The 18868-nt window shown below is 43.7% G+C and overlaps 1 protein-coding gene across 1 annotated transcript in view; it reads right to left on the bottom strand.

Moving 5' to 3' along the window:
* Positions 1 to 18868, bottom strand: part of LOC110497489 (guanylate cyclase soluble subunit beta-1) — a 51107-nt gene that overhangs the window by 5905 nt on the left and 26334 nt on the right. The window contains exon 11 of the mRNA XM_021573619.2: positions 9138 to 9278. Within this exon, the coding sequence (XP_021429294.1) occupies positions 9138 to 9278 (141 nt within the window). The remainder of the gene's footprint in view (positions 1 to 9137; positions 9279 to 18868) is intronic.

Below are 18868 nucleotides of genomic sequence, written 5' to 3'. Positions count from 1 at the left end.
CTGCTAGAACCCTGACTAGAACCCAAAAATGTGATCATATTACTCCAGTACTAGCCTCCCTACACTGGCTTCCTGTCAAGGCAAGGGCTGATTTTGAGGTTTTACTGCTAACCCACAAAGCATTACATGGGCTTGCTCCTACCTATCTCTCTGATTTGGTCCTGTCGTACATACCTACACGTACGCTACGGTCACAAGACGCAGGCCTCCTAACAGCAAACAGCTGGAGGCAGGGCTTTCTCCTGTAGAGCTCCATTTTTATGGAATGGTCTGCCTACCCATGTGAGAGACGCAAACTTGGTCTCAACCTTTAAGTCTTTACTGAAGACTCATCTCTTCAGTGGGTCATATGAGTGAGTGTAGTCTGGCCCAGGAGTGTGAAGGTGAACGGAAAGGCTCTGGAGCAACGAACCGCCCTTGCTGTCTCTGCCTGGCCGGTTCCCCTCTTTCCACTGGGATTCTCTGCCTCTAACCCTATTACAGGGGCTGAGTCACTGGCTTACTCGTGCTCTTTCATGCTGTCCCTAGGAGGGGTGCGTCACATGAGTGGGTTGAGTCACTGATGTGATCTTCCTGTCTGGGTTGGCGCCCCCCCTTGGGTTGTGCCGTGGCGGAGATCTTTGTGGGCTATACTCGGCCTTGTCTCAGGATGGTAAGTTGGTGGTTGAAGATATCCCTCTAGTGGTGTGGGGGCTGTGCTTTGGCAAAGTGGGTGGGGTTATATCCTTCCTGTTTGGCCTTGCCTGGGGGTAACATCGGGTGGGGCCACAGTGTCTCCTGACCCCTTCTGTCTCAGCCTCCAGTATTTATGCTGCAGTAGTTTATGTGTCGGGGGGCTAGTGTCAGTTTGTTATATCTGGAGTAATTCTCCTGTCTTATCCGGTGTCCTGTGTGAATTTAAGTATGCTCTCTCTAATTCTCTCTTTCTTTCTCTCTTTGAGGACCTGAGCCGTAGAACCATGCCTCAGGACTACCTGGCATGATGACTCCTTGCTGTCCCCAGTCCAACTGGCCGTGCTGCTGCTCCAGTTTCAACTGTTCTGCCTGCGGCTATGGAATCCTGACCTGTTCACCGGACGTGCTACCTGTCCCAGACCTATTATTTGACCATGCTGGTCATCTATGAACATTTGAACATCTTGGCCATGTTCTGTTATAATCTCCACCCGGCAAAGCCAGAAGAGGACTGGCCACCCCTCATAGCCTGGTTCCTCTCTAGGTTTCTTCCTAGGTTTTGGCCTTTCTAAGTAGTTTTTCCTAGCCAACGTGCTTCAACACCTGCATTGCTTGCTGTTTTGGGTTTTAGGCTGGGTTTCTGTACAGCACTTTGAGATATCAGCTGATGTACGAAGGGCTATATAAATACATTTGATTTGATTGTCCAAATACTTTAGCAGCTCATGTTTGTTATATTCAGCTCATGTATGTTATTGTATGTTATTTTCATTAGTACTGGCTCTGGCAGCCAAAACAGCCTTATACTCCATCTGAACAAAAGGATTATCAATTCTGATACGGTTCTAGAAAGATAAAGGCCCTTAACTTTCATATCACATCAAAATAATTTCCCAAATGCTAAATATAGTTACTTTACACTGTTTTAACCGACTATCACAGGTACAGTCAACAGTATTTTTCAGTGACAACACGTTTCTGGTGCGGTTCTACGATTACATACAGGTGTTCAGAGGATGCTAGATAGGTTGTCCCTCTGTCTTGCTTCTTCCGTAAACACGTGCTGTAACATGGAGATGTTGCCGTGTGAGAACACTAACCCTAGCCCTATAAAAGGTGTGTATCAATTTAACCTTTTTTTTTATTTTTTATTATCTTTTGCTGATATGAAAGATAAGGTCCTTATGCTTCCAAAATCGTACCGCAAGTGATGCATGTTAATGTTCAGAACGAGCGTCGGGGCTCTTAACAAAACTCCCCCGGTACAGAAGACGCCTTCGTCCAATTACTCTTATGTGTAATGTAATGGAACAGATTAACAAAGTGGAACAAGGGCTAATGTAGAATATGTACAAGTAAGTATCCCATATTAGGTACTACTACTTGGATAGATAGGAGGCAGAGGTTGCAAGCACAGAGGTAGATACAGAATACTGTATGTTTGCAAGTCATTACAAGTCATTACTTGGCAGTGATTGTGCCACCCAAAGACACATTGTGAACAGACCGTGTGTGGAGCACCCTTTCTTCTCATAGGCAGTACTCAAATGAGTTGGACTTGTTGCTGTCATGTTGTTGAGTTGGGTCCCGATTCTCCTCCCTTTGCCCGAATTGTGTACTTGCTAACTCCCATGATGAGGAGTTGGCAAGTGCACACCATAAGAGAATTGGGATGTGGCCCTCATGTGCTCTATCAACCACCTATATGCCTATTCCTGTACTGAGGACTACAGCAACATTTCAATGAGGGAATTAAATTAAGCTGGCCCGGGTGGGTGGACATTGCACCGGGAGAAAAGTGATTGCTTTGAAAACCAGGTGGCCTCCCAGGCCAAGATGTAAATCGAAGATGGCGTAGCAGTCAGACGTATTTGTCCTGTCATGTCCCTTGTATATATCGTTTTACATATTTTTAGTCGCATATCCTTTAAAATATTTTGCTAAACCTCATCATCTAAATACTCTCCTGCAACCCGCCTCACCCAATGTGGCGTGGATCTGCTTTTTTTTCCTAAAGTATTTCTATTTACTTCAGATCTGGAATCTCTCAACTGAAGCTAGCCAGCTAACTACCAGATATCAGTCAGCAAACCATTGCCAGCGGTCATCAGCTAACCTTCAGCTCGGAAAGCTCTCGCCAGTTCGAACAACGTGACTCTAACCAGAGCATAACGGACCTGTTATTTTTATCCCCGGATTCCTACCGCAAACTGAACATTTTCATCTGGATCTTCACAACTAGCTAACCGCAATCCCGGATGATTACTCTTGGCTTTCCATCCCAGAGCAAGCACCTATTTAACTTGAAGCTAGCCCGGCCAGGGCTCCTGTGCTACCACCGAAGCCTACTCCAGGGCTACAATATCGGCATGCTAGCTACCTAGAGCTACTTGGAACCCTACTAATTCCACGACTGGTCTATCGACGTCACCGCAAGAGGCAAAAACAGACTTACCCCCATCGCGACGACGCCCCCCCCCAAAGGCTAACTTTCTAGCCCCTGCTACCTGCTTGCTTGCTAACCCGGTCTGCTAACTGCTAAACTGACGGGCCCTGGTCTGCTAACTGCTAGCTTGCCTGCCCGGTCTGCTAACTGCTAGCCCTTGCTAACTGCTTGCTTGCTAACCCGGCCTGCTAACTGCTAGCTTGCCCTGGTCTACTAGCTGCTAGCTTGTTTAACTCCGGCCTACTAACTGTTAGCTTGTTAGCCTGCTAACTGTCTGAATCGCCGTTTCCCCAGCCAGCCCAACCACTCACTGGACCCATATGTTCACTTGGCTACGCATGCCTCTCTCTAATATCAATATGCCTTGTCCATTACTGTCCTGGTTAGTGATTACTGTCTTATTTCACTGTAGAGCCTCTAGCCCTGCTCAATATGCCTCAACCAACCATGTTGTTCCACCTCCTACATATGCGATGACATCACCTAGTTTAAACATCTCTAGAGACTATATCTCTCTCTTCATCACTCAATGCCTAGGTTTACCTCCAATGTACTCACATCCTACCTTACCTTTGACTGTACACTATGCCTTGAATCTATGCTATCGTGCCCAGAAACCTGCTCCTTTTACTCTCTGTTCTGAACGTGCTAGACGGCCAGTTCGTACGGTCTTTAGCCGTACCCTTATCCTACTTCTCCTCTGTTCCTCTGGTGATGTGGAGGTTAATCCAGGTCCTGTAGTGCCTAGCTCCACTCCCACCCCCCAGGTGCTCTCATTTGTTGACTTCTGTAAGCGTAAAAGCCTTGGTTTCATGCATGTTAACATTAGAAGCCTACTCCCTAAGTTTGTTTTACTCACTGCTTTAGCACACTCTGCCAACCCAGATGTCTTAGCCGTGTCTGAATCCTGGCTCAGGAAAACCACCAAAAACCCTGAAATCTCCATTGCTAACTATAACGTTTCCCACCAAGATAGAACTGCCAAAGGGGGCGGTGTTGCAATCTACTACAAAGATAGAAAGTAATACAGAACTCTGCAGGCTAAGTCTGTGTACCCAAACAACTTGAGCTTCTACTTCTAAAAATTCACCTTTCCAGAAACAAGACTCTCACTGTTGCCGCTTGCTATAGACCTCCCTCTGCCCCCGGCTGTGCCCTCGATACTATATGTGAACTGATTGCCCCCCATCTATCTTCTGAGCTCGTGCTACTAGGTTACCTAAACTGGGACATGCTTAACACCCCGGCCATCCGACAAACTAAGCATGATGCCCTCAATCTCACATAAATTATCAATGAACCTACCAGGTACAACCCCAAATCAGTAAATACACTGCTGTCTGCTGTTTTCAATCAAGATCTCAGCGATCACTGCCTCATTGCCTGCATCCGTAATGGGTCTGCAACCAAATGACCACCCTGCATCACTGTCAAACGCTCCCTGAAACACTTCTGCGAGCAGGCCTTTCTAATCGACCTGGCCGGGGTATCCTGGAATGACATTGACCCCATCCCGTCAGTAGATGATGCCTGGCTATTCTTTAAAATTTAGAACTAGGAATAGATATAGTCCTTGGTTCACACCAGACCTGTCTGCCCTTGACCAGCACAAAAAGATCCTGTGGCGTTCTGCATTAGCATCGAATAGCCCTGTGATATGCAACTTTTCAGGGAAGTTAGGAACAAATATACACAGGCAGTTAGAAAAGCTAAGGCAAACTTTTTCAAACAGAAATTTGCATCCTGTAGTACTAACTCAAAAAAGTTCTGGGACACTGTAAAGTCCATGGAGAATAAGAGCACCTCCTCCCTGCTGCCCACTGCTCAGAGGCTAGAAAACACTGTCACCACCGATAAATCCACTATAATTGAGAATTTCAATAAGCATTTCTCTACGGCTGGCCATGCTTTCCACATGGCTACCCCTACCCCGGTCAACTGCCCGGAACCCTCCACAGCAACCCGCCCAAGCCCCCACCATTTCTCCTTTACACAAATCCAGATAGCCGATGTTCTGAAAGAGCTGCAAAATCTGGACCCCTACAAATCAGCCGGGAAATTGTTGCAACCCCTATTACTAGCCTGTTCAACCTCTCTTTCGTATCGTCTGAGATTCCCAAAGATTGGAAAGCTGCCGCGGTCATCCCCCTCTTCAAAGGGTGTGACACTCTAGACCCAAACTGCTACAGATCTATATCTATCCTACCCTGTCTTTCTAAGGTCTTCGAAAGCCAAGTTAACAAACAGATTACTGACCATTTCAAATCCCACCATACCTTCTCCGCTATGCAATCTGGTTTCAGAGCTGGTCAAGGGTGCACCTCAGCTACGCTCAAGGTTCTAAACGACATCATAACCGCCATCGATAAGAGACATTACTGTGCAGCCATATTCATCGACCTGGCCAAGGCTTTCGACTCTGTCAATCACACCATTCTTATTGGCAGAATCAACAGCCTTGGTTTCTCAAATGATTGCCTCTCCTGGTTTACCAACTACTTCTCTGATAGAGTTCAGTGTGTCAAATCGGAGGGCCTGTTGTCTGGAAAAAGAACACCTGTCTGTACGAGGTCCCGCAGTTGACAGTGCATGTCAAAGCAAAAACCAAGCCATGAGGTCAAAGGAATTGTCCGTAGAGGTCAGAGACAGGATTGTGTCGAGGAACAGATCTGGGGAAGGGTAGCAAAAAAATTCTGCCGCATTGAAGGTCCCCAAGAACACAGTGGCCTCCATCATTCTTCAATGTAAGAAGTTTGGAACCACCAAGACTCTTCCTAGAGCTAGCCGCCCGGCCAAACTGGTCAATCGGGGGAGAAGGGCCTTGGTCATGGAGGTGACCAAGAACCTTATGGTCCCTCTGACAAAGCTCCTCTGTGGAGATGGGAGAACCTTCCTGAAGGACAACCATCTCTGCAGCAATTCACCTATCAGGCCTTTATGGTAGTGGCAAGACGGAAGCCACTCCTTAGTAAAAGGCACATAACAACCCGCTTGGATTTTGCCAAAAGGCACCTAAAGACTGACCATGAGAAACAAGATTCTTTGGTCTGAAGAAACCAAGATTGAACTCTTTGAACTGAATGCCAAGCGTCACGTCTGGAGGAAACCTAGAACCATCCCTATCGTGATGCATGGTGGTGGCAGCATCATGTTGTGGGGATGTTTTTGGCGGAAGGGACTGGGATACTAGTCGGGGTCGAGGGAAAGGTGAACGAAGCAAAGTGCAGAGAGATCCTTGATGAAAACCTGCTATAGAGCACTCAGGACCTCAGACTGGGGCGAAGGTTCACCTTTCAACAGGACAACGACCCTAAACACACAGCCTAGACAATGCAGGAGTGGGCTCGGGACAAGTCTCTGAATGTCCTTAAGTGGCCCCGCAAGAGCCCGGATTGAACCCGATCAAACAGCTCTGGAGAGACCAGAAAATAGCTGTGCAGCAACACTCCCCATCCAACTTGACAAAGCTTGAGAGGATCTGCAGAGAAGAATGGGAGACACTCCCAAATATACAGTGCCTTGCAAAAGTATTCATCCCCCTTGGCTTTTTCCCTATTTTGTTGCATTACAACCTGTAATTTAAATGGATTTTAATTTGGATTTTATGTAACGGACATACACAAAATAGTCCAAATTGGTGAAGTGAAAAGAAAACAATAACTTGTTTAAATAAGATCTGGTGCCACCAATTACCTTCAAAAGTCACATAATTAGTTAAATAAAGTCCACCTGTGTGCAATCTAAGTGTCATATGATCTGTCACATGATAGCAGTATATATAAAGCAAGGGTCACCACCAAGCAAGCGACACCATGAAGACCAAGGAGCTCTCCAAACAGGTAAGGGACAAAGTTGTGGAGAAGTACAGATCAGGGTTGGGATATAAAAAAACATCAGAAACTTTGAACATCTCACGGGGCACCATTAAATCCATTATAAAAAATGTAATGAATTTGGCACCACAACAAACATGCCAAGAGAGGGCCGCCCATCAAAACTCACGGACAAGGCAAGGAGGGCATCAATCAGAGAGCCAACAAAGTGACCAAAGATAACCTTGAAGAGGCTGCAAAGCTCCACAGGGGAGATTGGAGTATCTGTCCATAGGACCACTTTAAGCAGTACACTCCACAGAGCTGAGCTTACGGAAGAGTGGCCAGAAAAAAGCCATTGCTTAAAGAAGTCCCTTCCGCCACCCTTGTGCGGTCCCAGTGTTGATGATCAGCGGGATGGAGATGTTTCCTACCCTCACCACCTGGGGGCGGCCCGTCAGGAATTCCAGTACCCAGATGCACAATCCAGGGTCGAGACCCAGCTTAATGACGAGTTGAGGGTACTATGGTGTTAAATACTGAGCTGTAGTCGATGAACAGCATTCTTACATAAGTATCCCTCTCGTCCAGATGGGTTAGGGCAGTGTGCAGTGTGATTGTGATTGCGTCGTCTGTGGACCTATTGGGGTGGTAAGCAAATTGGAGTGGGTCTAGGGTGTCAGGTAGGGTGGAGGTGATATGGTCCTTGACTAGTCTCTCAAAGCATTTAATGATGACGGAAGTGAGAGCTACGGGGAGGCGATCGTCATTTAGCTCAGTTACCTCAACTTTCTTGGGAACAGGATTGTTTGTTTTACCTTTATATAACTAGGCAAGTCAGTTAAGAACAAATTCTTATTTTCAATGACGGCCTAGGAACAGTGGGTTAACTGCTTTGTTCAGGGGCAGAACGACAGATTTGTACCTTGTCAGCTCGGGATTCAATTTAGCAACCTTTCTGTTACTGGCCCAACGCTCTAACAATTGTGGCCCTCTTGAAGCATGTGGGAACAGCAGACTGGGATAAGGATTGATTGAATATGCCCGTAAACACACCAGTCAGCTGGTCTGCGCATGCGCCGAGGACACGGCTAGGGATGCCGTCTGGGCCGGCAGCTTTGCGAGGGTTAGCACGTTTAAATGTTTTACTCACGTTGGCCGCAGGGTTTGGTAGCGGGCCGTGTCGGTGGCACTGTATTGTCCTCAAAGCGGGCAAAAAAGTGATTTAGTCTGCCTTGGAGCAAGACATCCTGGTCAGTGACAGGGCTGGTTCTTTTTGTAATCCGTGATTGACTGTAGACCTTGCCACATACCTCTTGTGTCTGAGCCGTTGAATTGCGACTCTACTTTGTCTCTATACTGACGCTTAGCTTGTTTGATTGCCTTGCGGAGGGAATAGCTACACTGTTTGTATTCGGTCATATTTGTATTCGGTCAACTTAAAGGCACTGGAGATGTTTTGCCTTGAAGAATGGGCAAAAATCCCAGTGGCTAGATGTGCCAAGCTTATAGAGACATACACCAAGAGACTTGCAGCTGTAATTGCTGCAAAAGGTGGCTCTACAAAGTATTGACTTTGGGGGGGTGAATAGTTATGCTCGGTCAAGTGTTAGTTTTTTTTGTCTTGTTTGTTTCACAATAAAAATATTTTGCATCTTCAAAATGGTAGGTATGTTGTGTATATCAAATGATACAAACCCCACAAATCTATTTTAATTCCATGTTGTAAGGCAACAAAATAGGAAAAATTCCAAATGTGCTATTTCTGTTTTTAATTTGCAAACATTTCTAAAATCCCTGTTTTTGCTTTGTCTTTATGGGGTATTGTGTGTAGATTGATTAAGGGAAAAAATTATTTAATCAATTTTAGAATAAGGCTGTAATGTAATAAATGTGGAAAAAGTCAAGGAGTCTGAATACTTTCTGAAGGCACTGTATACTTTGAAATAAAACCTTTTTCTGGCACCAAAATTGATTTTAACAAACAAATTGGTCCCCCAAAAACTGTGGCCCTCAGTTGAATTTTGAAATCCCCATGTGGCCCTTGAGCTAGGGCCTAGAGGTTGTTCTCGTCTAGGGCCTAGGGGTTGTTTCTAGACAAGGCTGATGAAATGGTTCAGCCAGCACCAGCATTTCACATTTGCTGCCTTTCTCAATTGATTCTGGTAAAAATGTTGGAAAAAGGAAACATATCCCATCCTCACCTGTACTGGTTCTTCATCCACTTTGACCTGTCCAGCAATTTCCATCATGTCCAGGGCCAGGTGGCAGATAGACTGAGCGTGGTGGGTACATGGTTCTGGCAGCCCACTGACCGTCATGTACTTATCACCCACTGTCTCCACCTGTAGAAAGAGAGATATTTTGGTCGCTAGGCAGAACATTATATCAGAAAATGCTGTGTGGCGTAAGTGGTTATATATTAAAGGGACGTGAGGTCTAGACAACTGTCATTTTTAATACTTTATATCACTCACTGTTTCCATCTATAGGTAGATGCAGATCTTGATATCACACAATATTATTTCCCCTATAAATCCTTATGCTGAAAAGGATATTTGGCTTTCAATGGTTCATCAAACTATAAAGTGCCACACAAACCATAAAATAAATCTCTAACCAATCCATTGGGATATACAGGTAACTGACAAAATTAAAGGAAACACTTGAGTAAATGATACATAGTACTTGTATATTGAAAGGAAGTGCTTCCACACAAGTGTGGTTCCTGACTTAATTAAGCAATTAAAACATCCCATCATGCTTAGGGTCATGTATAAAATGCCTAGTTACCCATTATTCTGGCTACCATGGTTGGAATAATAAATCTCAGTGACAATGAAAGAAAGATCTCAAAGGAGCATAGGGGGTTAAAGGGTGTGTGTGTTTTATATATATATATACACACACACACACAAACACACACACACACACACACACACACACACACACACACACACACACACACACACACACACACACACACGTTTACCCCCTACGTCTACATTATAGAATAATAGTGAAGACATCAAAACTATGATTTAAATTTTAACAAGGAAGTCAGTTAACAAATTCTTATTTTCAATGACAGCCTACTGGGGAACAGTGGGTTAACTGCCTTGTTCAGGGGAAGAACAACCTATTTTTACATTGTCAGCAATCCAGCAACCTTTCAGTTACCAACACTCTAACTACTAGGCTACATGACGTAGTTACTACATGATTCCCATGTGTTATTTCATAGTTTTGATGTCTTCACTATTATTCTACAATGTAGTAAATAGCTTAAAAATAATTTATAAACCTGGAATCTGTAGGTGTCCAAACTTTTTACTGGTACTGTATACATTGCATTTGGAAAGTATTCAAACCCCTTGACTTTTTCCACATTTTGTTACGTTACAGCCTTATTCTAAAATGGATTAAATACATGTTTTATTATAGGGTATTGCTACACACAATACCGCATAATGACAAAGCAAAAAAATACGGAAACATGATATTTACATAAGTATTCAGACCCTTTACTCAGGACTTTGTTGAAGCACCTTTGGCAGTGATTACAACCTCAAGTCTTCTTGGGTATAACGCTACAAGCTTGGCACACCTGTATTTGGGGAGTTTCTTCCATTCTTCTCTGCAGATCCTCTCAAGCTCTGTCAGGTTGGATGGGGAGCATCGTTGCACAGCTATTTTCAGGTGTTTCCAGAGATGTTCAATTGGATTCAAGTCCGGGCTCTGGCTGGACTACTCAATGACATTCAGAGACTTGTCCCGAAGCCACTCCTGCGTTGTCTTGGCTGTGTGCTTAGGGCCATTGTCCCTTTGGAAGGTCAACATTAACCCCAGTCTGAGTACTCTGGAGCAGGCTTTCATCAAGGATCTCCCTGTACTTTTCTCTGTTCATCTTTCGCTCGATCCTGAGTAGTCTCCCGGTCCCTCCTGCTGAAAAAAATCCCCAGGGCATGATACTGCAACCACTATTCTTCACCATAGGGATGGTGGAAGGTTTTCTCCAGACGTGATGCTTGGCGTTCAGGCCAAAGCGTTCAATCTTGGTTTCATCAGATCAGAGAATCTGAGAGTCCTTCAGGTGCCTTTTGGAAAACTCCAAGCAGGCTGTCATGTGCCTTTTACTGAGGAGTGGCTTCAGTCTGGCCACTACCGTAAAGGTCTTATTGGTGGAGTGCTGCAGAGATGGTTGCCCTTCAGGAAGGTTCTCCCATCTCCAAAGAGAAACTGGAGCTCTTTCAGAGTGACCATAGGGTTCTTGGTCACCTTCCTGACCAAGGCCCTTCTCCCCATATTGCATTTTTTTTCCCCCCCACCAGATCTGTGCCTCAACACAATCCTGTCTCAGACCTCTATGGACAATTCCTTTGACCTCATGGCTTGGTTTTTGCTCTGACATGCACTGTCAACTGTGGGAACGTATATAGACAGGTGTGTGTCTTTCCAAATCATGTCCAACCATTTGAATTTACCACAGGCGGACTCCACTCCAAGTTTGAGAAACATCTCAAGGATGATCAATGGTAACAGGATGCACCTATGCTCAATTTCGAGTCTCATAGCAAAGGGTATGAATACTTATCTAAATAAGGTATCTGTTTTTTATGTTTCAAACATTTGCAAGAATTTCTAAAAACCTGTTTTTGCTTTGTCATTATGGGGTATGGTGTGTAGATTGATGAATAAAATGATTTAATCAATTTTAGAATAAGGCTAACATAGCAAAATGTGTAAAAAAAAAGGGGTCTGAATACTTTCTGAATGCACAGTGTGTACATACATACAAACATACATACATACATGAATACATACATACATACTATACCAGTCAAAAATTTGGACACACCTACTCCTTCCAGTGTTATTCTTTATTTTTTTACTATTTTCTATGAAATCATGTAATAACCAAAAAAAAAGTGTTAAACAAATCCAAATATATGTTATATTTGAGATTCTTCAAATAGCCACCCTTTGCCTTGATGACAGCGTTGCACCTCTTGGCATTCTCTCAACCAGCTTCATTCCAGTAGTCACCTGGAATGCATTTCAATGAACAGGTGTGCCTTGTTAAAAGTTCATTTGTGGAATTTCTTTCCTTCTTAATGTGTTTGAGCCAATCAGTTGTGTTGTGACAAGGTAGGGGTGGTATACAGAAGATAGCCCTTTTTGGTAAAATACCAAGTCCCTATTATAGCAAGAAAAGCTCAAATAAGCAAAGAGAAATGACAGGCCATCATTGCTTTAAGACATGAAGGTCAGTCAATACGGAAAATGTCAAGAACTTTCAAAGTTTCTTCAAGTGCAGTCGCAAAAACCATCAAGCTCTCTGATGAAACTGGCTCTCAAGAGGACTGCCACAGGAAAGGAAGACCCAGAGTTACCTCTGCTGCAGAGGATACGTTCATTAGAGTTACCAGCCTCAGATTGCAACCCAAATAAATGCGTCACAGAGTTCAAGTAACAGACTCTTATCAACATCAACTATTCAGAGGAGACCACGTGAATCAGGCCTTAATGGTCGAATTGCTGCAAAGAAACCACTACTAAAAGGACACCAATAATAAGAAGAGACTTGCTTGGGCCAAGAAACACAAGCAGTGGACATTAGACCAGTGGAAATCTGTCCTTTGGTCTGATGAGTCCAAATGTAAAACATTTGGTTCCATCCGCCGTATCTGTGTGAGATGCAGAGTAGGTGAACGGATGATCTCCGCATCTGTGGTTTCCACCGTGAAGCAAGGAGCAAGTGTGATGTGTGGGGCTGCTTTGCTGGTGACACTGATCTGTGATTTATTTAGAATTCAAGGGACACTTAACCATCATTTGCGCTTAGTGGGACTATCATTTGTTTTCAACAGAACAATGACCCAACACACCTCCAGGCTGTGTAAAAGCTATTTGACCAAGAAGGAGAGTGATTTTGCCTGTGTTCCGCTCCATTCCATTTATTGTTTATCATGAAAAACTGCCCAGTCCTTATTCAGGCTGGTATGGCCGTAAGCGATGGAATGAGAGTCGGATAGACTATTTCAAGTTCATGTAACTCAATAAAAAACATTGAGGAACTATAATTATCTGATCTCAGAACTGTGCTAGTCTTTGGAATGGGTTCAGTTGGTAGAACATGGCAGACAAGGATACCCATAACATGATGCAGCCACCACCATGCTTAAAAATATAAAGACTGGTACACAGTGATGTGTTGTGCCGGATTTGCACCAAAGATAACCACTCTGTATTCAGGACAAAAAGTTCATTTCTTTGCCACATTTTTAGAAGTACTACTTAAGTGCCTTGTTGCAAACAGGATGCATATATTGGAATATTTTTTATTCTGTACATGCTTCCTTCTTTTCACTCTGTCATTTAGGTTAGTACTGTGAGGTAACTACAATGCTGTTGATCCATCCTCAGTTCTCATATCACAATCATTAATCTCTAACTGTTTTAAAATAACCATTGGCGTCATTGTGAAATACCAGCGAGGTTAGGAAGGACGTGTGTATTTTTGTAGACTGGGTGTATTGATACACCATCTAATGTATAATTAATAACTTCACCATGCTCAAAGGAATATTCAATGTCTGCTTTATGTTTTACCCATCTACCAATAGTTCCCCTTCTTTGAGAGGCATTGAGAGGCCCTGAACTTTGTGGCTGAAATTCACTGCTCGACTGAGGGACCTTACAGATAATTGTATGTCTGGGCTACAGAGACGAGGCAGTCATTCACAAATCATGTTAAACACTATTATTGCACACTTAGTGAGTCCATGCAACTTATGTGACTTGCTAAGTAAATGTTTACTCCTGAACTTATTTAGGCTTGGCTTTACAAATGAGTTGAATACTTATTGACGCAAGACATTTCAGCTTTTCATTTTTTATTAATTTGTAAAAAGTTATAAAAACATAATTTCACCTTGACATTATGGGGTATTGCGTGCAGGCCAGTGACAAAACAAATCTAAATCGAATCCAATTCAAATTCAGGCTGTAAAACAACAAAGTGTGGAAAAAGTTAAGGGGTGTGAATACTTTCTGAAGGCACTGTATATATCTCTCAAACCAATAAACCACTTATGGGAGATTCTGGAGTGGTGCCTGAGACAGCATTTTCCACCACCATCAAATCATGGAATTTCTCATGGAAGAATAGTGTCGCATCCCCCCAATAGAATTCCAGACACTTGTAGAATCTATGCCAAAGTGCATTGAAGCTGTTTGGCAACTCGTGGCGGCCCAACACCCTATTAAAACACTTTATGATGGTGTTTCCTTATTTTGGCAAACAGTATGTTAGTGGGTATTTGTGGATATTTGTGTTAAAGGAATGTGAGTTTCTTAAAATAATACTACACTCATTATTGTAATATTTTTGTGAGCCCACTGTTAATGCAATCCTCAAGTGTGTATGTCAATAGTCAAGTTGTCAAGATGAAGCCCTTTCAGTACTGTCGTAACCTGGTATATTTATGTTTACCAATAGATGGCGGCATTGACTCAAGACGGGGGTTTGCTTTCCGCTATCATATATAACCATGCTTGAGAAAGCCTCAGGTAGTTTAGTCTAGGTGCATTACAGGCTGACTACACCACTCGCGTCACGTGCATGAGCTTTGCAAAATAAATGTAAACATACATGTTATTTAATTTTAACCCACACTGCTCGTGCGCGCCAACGAGCATCTGCGTTGCCAAGCGTTAAAATAGAAGTCAGTTCGATTTGTATCACAGATCGTGCTGCAAGTCCTGCCTCTCCCATCTCCTCATTGGTTTATAGAAGCAGGTACCCACGTGCCATCTCCTCATTGGTTATACCCACGTGGTGATTGAAAGACAAACTGTTTTGCCGGTTGTAGTGGTAATACTATTAAAGTGTAGCTGACATTCACCACATAAGTTAAAATATGAAAAGGCCTGAAAGGACGAGAGATGACTAGAAACGATTCGGTTGGCCGTTTTATGTGTGGATCAATTGTCGGAGTAGAGGACCTTGTTCATTTCAGTTAAAATAACAACTCAATGTTTATATCCCAGGACAAATTAGCTAGCAACAGCAAGCTAGCTAAATAGGCCAAATTAGCTAGCAAGTGCAAGCTAACTAGCTAAATTGCCATTCATGTTTAATGCGTTTCGACCTGTCCCCAAATTAATGTCATTAGTTCAGAGTTTTGATATTTTAACCTGCGTGTCGTGATCGCGTTTGGTGTAGGGGGACAAAATACATTTGCGCACAATGGCACACGCGCACAGCCGGTTTGGATTCCGTGTAAACCGAGAGACCACTGTTAAACTCAAAACGTACACAGGGGAGAAGACCACTGTGATTGGAGTTGCTGATGTTCGAGTGGAATATCATGGACAAAAGAAAAGTCTGCCTCTACTAGTGGAAGGTACTGGCTCCAGCGAACTAGTGAGAGTGGTTTGAGGAAATACAATTGAACTGGGATGAAATCAAACATGTCACCGCAGAGACATTGACACTGCTTCAGGTGCTTTCAAATCATGAGTGTGTTTTCAAAGAAGAGCTATGGATATTGAAAGTTGTCCAAGCTACCATTCATGTTGCTGCAGATGCTACTCCCAGATTCTATAGGCCAAGATCAGTTCCATATGCCATGAAGCCTAAAATGGATGTGGAAATTGACAGACACTTAGCAGTGTGACAGACACTTAGCTTCCGCACCAGCTATCTTCCCAAGAACCATGGAGGGAGTTCTGCAGGAGATACCCATGGTAGCAGTTTACCTCAACATTCTTGTCACGTAGGAGAAGCATCTCAGTAACTTGAGTAAAGTTTTGAGGATGGAGGAGGCTGTTCTCCGGCTGAAGAGGAGCAAGTGTACACTGTTAGCTAATGAAGTGCAGTACCTGGGTCACAAGGTGGACGCCAAGAGGTTACACACAGTCAAAGCTAAAGTGAGGGCTGTCATGGAAGCTCCAGCTCCGAAAAGCGTTACGGAGCTGAAAGCCTATCTAGGCTTACTGAGCTATTACAATCGCTTCCTCCCTAACCTCTCTACCCTCTATAGCTCCACTGAATCAACTGTTATGGAAGGATGTGGCCTGGAAATGGTCAGAAATACAGGAAGAAGCTTTTGCAAAGTCAAAGGTATTACTGCAATCAGCAGAAGTGCTGGTGCACTACTCAGCAGACAGAGATCTTATCGTGCAACGACTCATCGTATGGTGTGGGTGCGGAGCTATCACACTGGATGGAGAAAGGTTTCTCTGCACCAATCAGGTTCATGTCAATAACATTGTCGCCAGCGGAGAAAAAGTACTCCCAGCTGGACAAGGAAGGACTGGCTGTCATATTCAGAATACAGAGATCCCACAAGTACTTATACGGGACAACATTCACTATTGTGACCGACCATAAGCCTCTGATCTCTCTGTTCCATGAACAAAAGCCAGTACCACAAATGGTCTCTTTAAGAGTTCAACATTGGGCTGTGTGGCTCAGGGCCTACGAGTACAGAATAATTTACAAGCCAAGTAGATACCATGGGAATGCTGATGCTCTGAGTAGGCTGCCTATTCCAGAAAGCGTCGCTCAGGAAGGAGAAAATTGCCAAGTCTTGATGATCAACGTGTTAGAAGATCCAACTGTTAACACAGCACAAATCAGGAAATGGACTTCAAAGGATGTGAAGTTATCACAAGTGCATGAATTTCTCCTGAAAGCATGGCCTAACGTGACAGAGCCTCAGATCATGCCTTACTACGCTCGCCGCTTGGCCTTGAGTATTTGAGATGGGTGTGTTCTGTGGGCTTCAAGAATAGTTATGCCACCACAAGAGTGGGGTATGTTACTGAAGTTGTTGCACCAGGCGCTTTCAGGTATGTTGAGAATGAAAGGCCTAGCGAGGTCCTACGTCTGGTGGCCAAAGGTGGTCCAGGATGTGGAAAATGAGGTTAGCCGGTGTGCAGATTGTCAGAGTAACAGGAAGTCACCCCCCTCCACCACGCCATTACATCCATGGAAATGGCCAGAAAAACCATGGACATGATTACATGTGGACTACGCTGGACCTTTCCTAGGAAAAATGTTTCTTGTGCTGATTGAATAAGAATCAAAGTGGATGGATGTCTACCCCATGAACACGTCGACATCACAGGCTACGGTTGAGAAGTTGAGACAAAGCTTCAGTGTCATGGGATTGCCTCATGTTGGTTAGCGACAATGCTACTTGTTTCACAAGCACTGTTTAATGAAAAAAAATGGAATTCAGCATGTAACGTCAGCCCTTTTCACCCATCTTCAAACGGATTAGCAGAACGTGCGTTTCAGACCTTGAAGGAGGGGATGAGGAAGATGCAAGGGGGCAGCATTGAAAGGTGTCAAGATTTGTGTTTAGCTACAGGATCTCTCAAGCTACAACTGGGTTGTCACCTGCAGAAATGCTGATGTCAAGGAGGTTAAGGTCAACCTTTTATCTCACCAGGCCAGACCTGAAAGGGCCAGACCTGAAAGTGAAAATACAACAAAAGCAATTTAATCAAAAATAGAAACATGACAGAGCCAAACTCAGAAGTTTCTCATGTCTACACAAGAAACTATGGGTTTGGTCCTAAATGGATTCCAGCTACAATATAGGATTGCTCAGGACCAGTACCCTATACTGTGATCATCGGAAGTGGACAAAGACAAGGGGACACATGGATCAGATCCGAGCTCGAATTCCAGTTCCATCCGTGGACATGGATCAATGCTGAAACGAGCAGGACAGAACATTGGAACGTTCCCTTGAGTTGCAGTTGGACAAACAGACCAAGGCTCAACTTCCTGAGACCACCAATCCGGGACGACCTCCTCCTGTGAAGTCTCCACAAAATGACTTTTTCACAATCAAGGGGTGAAGTGCTGGTGGCACTAGCTACACCACCTCAGAGACACTCTATTAGAGAGACAGACTATTTCAGATCCTAAGGGAGATCATGTTCAGGAAAACATGTAAAAATAGCATGTGATTTGTTATGAGAAAATTGGCAGCTTTAGCTCAGAAAGGAATTGTGTTATTAGCTTTAAAGAGTGGAATGTAGTAACCTGGTATATTTGTTTACCAATAGATGGCAGTATTGACTCAAGACGGGGGTTTGCGTTCCGCTATCGGTAGCCGTTTTCTGTCTGCCATATAACCATGCTTGAGAGAACCCCCGGTAGCTTACAGGTGAGCTTATAGCTCACCAGGTGTATTAGGGAATGTTATTCTAAGTTACCATTAAATACTTAAACGTACTTACATGTCTGGCGTCAATCTAAGAAGCCTCTTTAGATACTACAAGTACAGAGCAAAAACTATTATGATAGTGCAATTTGCAGTAGTATTTCTTTAAGACACTACCCTTTTGGCCTCATCTAGCCCAACTCAGACCCCTTCAGAAGCGGACCATGATAATGGCAGTTATTTTAACAAATGCCCTGCAGTTGAAACATCTCTACTTAAACACTTATGCCAGTTTATAGACAATCAAGGCTCTTCGGAGCCAGTTGATAACTTAGACCACCTAGTCATTGAGGATGGTAGTGTACATTTGACTTATTTTGGTGACCCAGTGCTGAAGTACTTCCCTTGGATGTAGTAAGGTTTGTTTGACTTCTTAAAGTGCATTCTTGTCTGAAAGCCTAAAGTGCCCTAGTGATGACGAATATAAAATCTTGCTCGATAACACGTTTACCCAGTGAGGCTATTGAATAGAGAAACATCCAAATGAATCAATTCTACAGTGCATCACACTTGTGACAATACGACATTCAAAAAAGTTTTAATTGATTATCTATTAAAGGAGCAAGGGGTGGGGCTGGAGAAATGCAACCACTTTCAAACTCATGGACAGGGCTATGGATACAAGGACTGACTATCCATTATAGAAACATTATAGTTTTAACCATGTTTTAACGCTATACAGTATTTTT

Source organism: Oncorhynchus mykiss, chromosome 19, assembly GCF_013265735.2.
Source record: "Oncorhynchus mykiss isolate Arlee chromosome 19, USDA_OmykA_1.1, whole genome shotgun sequence".
NCBI lineage: Eukaryota > Metazoa > Chordata > Actinopteri > Salmoniformes > Salmonidae > Oncorhynchus > Oncorhynchus mykiss.
Note: the sequence above shows the minus strand (reverse complement) of the source record. Positions and strands in the feature narration are given on the sequence as shown.